The sequence below is a fragment of the Crocodylus porosus genome, unplaced genomic scaffold, assembly GCF_001723895.1.
Source record: "Crocodylus porosus isolate Cpor-Errol unplaced genomic scaffold, CroPor_comp1, whole genome shotgun sequence".
In the NCBI taxonomy this organism is placed as follows: domain Eukaryota; kingdom Metazoa; phylum Chordata; order Crocodylia; family Crocodylidae; genus Crocodylus; species Crocodylus porosus.
The window spans coordinates 21,603,955-21,607,577 of NW_017728909.1; the positions used below are offsets into that span (position 1 = coordinate 21,603,955).

General features: G+C 70.5%; 1 protein-coding gene across 6 annotated transcripts in view; it reads left to right on the forward strand.

Annotated features, from left to right (window-relative positions):
* DNAJB5 (DnaJ heat shock protein family (Hsp40) member B5) overlaps positions 1–3,623 on the forward strand; it is a 19,965-nt gene that overhangs the window by 362 nt on the left and 15,980 nt on the right. For 2 of the 6 annotated variants that reach the window (XM_019531883.1, XM_019531884.1), the window contains exon 1: positions 1,326–1,357. The exons of 2 other annotated variants lie outside the window; for them this stretch is intronic. Coding sequence is in view for 2 of the 4 variants with exons in the window: in XM_019531879.1 (XP_019387424.1) it covers positions 2,379–2,446 (68 nt within the window). In the remaining 2 variants the exon portion in view is untranslated. Of the gene's footprint in view, positions 1–1,160; positions 1,358–2,302; positions 2,447–3,623 lie in introns of those variants that run through there. 2 more of the 6 variants (XM_019531880.1, XM_019531879.1) reach the window with 2 other exon arrangements.

Here is a 3,623-nt window from a genome sequence, read left to right on the forward strand (position 1 = left end):
GCAGGGCACAGGTGCAGGGCTGGAGCCCGGGTGTGCGAGGGCTGGGGTGCAGGGCTGGAGCCTGGGTGTGCGAGGGCTGGGGACAGGGCTGGAGCCTGGGTGCGCAAGGACTGGGGTGCAGGGTTAGAGCCCGGGTGTGCGAGGGCTGGGGTGCAGGGCACAGGTGCAGGGTTAGAGCCCAGGTGTGCAAGGGCAGGGGTACAGGGCTGGGGCCGGGTGTGCGAGGGCTGGGGTGCAGGGCTAGAGCCTGGGTGTGCGAGGGCTGGGGACAGGGCTGGAGCCTGGGTGCGCAAGGACTGGGATGCAGGGTTAGAGCCCCGGTGTGCGAGGGCTGGGGTGCAGGGCTGGGGCCGGGTGTGCGAGGGCTGGGGTGCAAGGTTAGAGCCCGGGTGTGTGAGGGCTGGGGTACAGGGCTGGAGCCCGGGTGTGCGAGGGCTGGGGACAGGGCTGGAGCCCAGGTGTGCGAGGGCTGGGGTGCAGGGCTGGAGCCTGGGTGTGCGAGGGCTGGGGTGCAGGGCACAGGTGCAGGGTTAAAGCCCAGGTGCGCAAGGGCAGGGGTACAGGGCTGGAGCCCGGGTGCGCAAGGGCTGGGGTGCAGGGTTAGAGCCCAGGTGTGCAAGGGCTGGGGTACAGGGCTGGAGCCCGGGTGTGCAAGGGTTGGGTTGCAGGGCTGGGGACAGGGCTGGAGCCCGGGTGCGCAAGGGCTGGGGTGCAGGGTTAGAGCCCGGGTGCGCAAGGGCTGGGGTGCAGGGTTAGAGCCCAGGTGTGCAAGGGCTGGGGGACAGGGCTGGAGCCCGGGTGTGCAAGGGCTGGGGCCGGGTGTGCAAGGGTTGGGTTGCAGGGCTGGGGACAGGGCTGGAGCCCGGGTGCGCAAGGACTGGGGTGCAGGGTTAGAGCCCGGGTGTGCGAGGGCTGGGGTGCAGGGCACAGGTGCAGGGTTAGAGCCCGGGTGTGCGAGGGCAGGGGTACAGGGCTGGGGCCGGGTGTGCGAGGGCTGGGGACAGGGCTGGAGCCCGGGTGTGCGAGGGCTGGGCTGCAGGGCGCCGGCGCCCCGGGGTCCTGAGCCAGGAGCCCCCGCGCGGCAGGGCCGGGACGCGGGCCCCTCCCCCGGGCAGAGGCGGAGGGGGCCGGATCCGCGCCCGGGGGGCGCGAGTGGGCCGGGGCGGATGAGTCAGCCGCGTAGTCATGACATTTCTGGCTGGTGAGCGCAGGCTGGCAGCCAGCACGGGTGGGCACGGGCTCCGCTGCCCCGCGCTGCCTCCTGCCTTACCAAACTTGGTGCGGGCTGCGGTGCCTGGGGAGCGCCGTGCGGGGCGGACATGCCAGCGATCCTGCTCTTCTGGAGCCGCGCGGAGAGGTACCGCTGTCCTCCCTTCCCCGGCAAACAAACTTTTCTTCCCTGCCCCTGCTCCCCGCGCCCGCCTCTCCCCCGTCGCTCGGCCCGGCTCTCGGCGCTTCTTTGCCGGGACGGGGCCCCAGCCCAGCCGGGAGTCTGCGAAGGGAGGGCAAAGCCCTTCGTGCCGGGGGCTTCGTTTGCTCGCGGGAGCCACGGGACGAGCCAGGGCGCGCGGGCTGGGGGGATGCCCCCGGTGTCCCCGGGCAGGGTCCGTGTTCGGGGCTGCGTGGCCCGTGTGCCCGAGGGGCTGTGCCAGGGTGGCGGGAGCCTTCGGGGTGTCGGTGAAAGCGGCTGCACCGAGACAGCGAAGCGTTCGGGATCGGGGGGGCGGCGGGGCTGCGAGAACCGCGCAGACACGTTTAACCTTGAGTCTTCCCGGGGAGGACGCCCGGGTCTCGAGCGGCGAACGTGCCTTTTCTCCCGCTTCGCCGCGTCCCCGCTTTGCCCGCCTCTGATTTGTCTGCGGGGAAAGCGGCGCTGACACAGCGGAGACGTCAAGCCATTAATTTCTGGCGCAGCCCGGGGACCGCCAGGTCCCCGTCCTCACGGCCGGGGAGGGAGCCGTCGCGGTCCCCCAGGGCAGGGCGGGCGGTCGGGCGCGGGGGGTGGGGGGCCGGCGCTCGCGTCGTTCAGGCCGAGGAAACGGCGAGAAACCAATTAGAGGAAAATTGCCGCTTGTCAAGTGACTTCGTTGAATGGTTTCTTCCCCCGTGCGGGGCCGGGGAGGGGATTGCTCGGCGCTGCGCACAAAGGAGCGCGTCCGCCCAGGCTGCCGGCTGCGACGTGAGCCGCGCCGCCTGTCCTCGGCGCGGAGTTCGGCGCGGCGGCTCCCGCGGGCGGGAAATGCCCGCTGCGCGCCGCCCCGCTCCCCGGCGCCGCGCCGAGCGCGCCCGTCTCTCCGTCCCGTCCCGCCGGCCGGGCCAGGAAGGGCTCTCGGTCGCCCTCAGCTCTGCAGAGGTGAAGCGTCTCGTTGCCGGGGCTGATGTTTAAAATAAAGCTGGAGCCTTTAAAAATGACGGCCTGGACTCTGAATGCGTTTGTAAAGTTTCGGTAAGTGTCTTCGCCTGCCCCCGCCCGCGCGCCCTCCCGTTGTCGCCCCCATCATCGCCCGTCTTGGCGCGCGAGCGCTCCTCTGACACGGGCTCCCGTCGCGTGATGACCTTGGCGCGGGGGGCGCGGGATGGAAAATCTGACCCGGGTGGCCCTTCCCTGACCGTGCAGGCGAGTGATTGTATCAGAGGATTGCTATCCTGCCGGCTCACCGGTGATGCAGCCTGATGTCACGCTGGAGGTTTTTAAGGGGAGATTAGTAACGGCCTCTCTATGTGTTTTGCGGTCTCCGGCTTGAGGTGCCTGCTCTTTCCCGGGGGGGCCGTGGTGGCGGCGGTGGGGGGCCGCCCGGCCCGGCGGCTCCAGATGGAGCGAGACGGGAACGTGACGGCAGAGGCACGGCCGCGCGCAGCTGGTCCCGGGGAGGTGGGGGCAGCTCTCCGGGGACGGAGTCGTGTTTTACCACGGCTCGCACGAGCGCCGCCTCGGAGGCGCGCCGAGCCCACCGGCTGACCTGCCGGGTCCCGCAGCATTCATCACCGGGAGGGGGGAGATGGGGGAGTCTCCGCAGCCGCTTTCTCTCCGATGCTGTGCCGGAGAGAGAGGAACCTGCCTGAGCATGGGCAGTAGCCAGACAAAGGGTTCCCAGGCTGCTGCACGTTTTCCTCCTCCTCCTGCCGGCGCCTGAGCCCAGGAGAGCAGCGCAAGGGGACTGGAAGGCAGCGCGGCGCGTGCAGCCAGGCTCCCGCGCCGAAGTCCCATCCCTGAGGCGGGGAAGCCCAGCAGCCGGCTTTCTTCCTGGAGGTGCCTGGCTCTGGGGCCTCCGGCGAACACAGCTCGCGCAGCTGACGGGAGAGCGTGTTGCCCAGGGACTCTCGTGTCCGAGGACGTCCGGCCGCGGGCGGGTAGAAAGGAGCTCTGTGCAGTTTGCAGTTGGGGCTGAGTGTGCCCTGCCTGTCGGGCTGGGGCGCCCGCCCTGGGCGGGGGTCAGGCCCCGGGGAGGAGAGCGCCGTACAGGGGGTCGGAAACGAGCAGCCCGGATAAGTCGCACCCGCCTGGATGAGACTCGGGGCTTTCACGCTTCAGGGCACTGACTGAGCAGACGTCAGGGGTCAGGAAGAAATTTGCTTTCTGCACCACGTGGCTTTTGTTGTGGGGCAGGAAACGCATCTTCGTC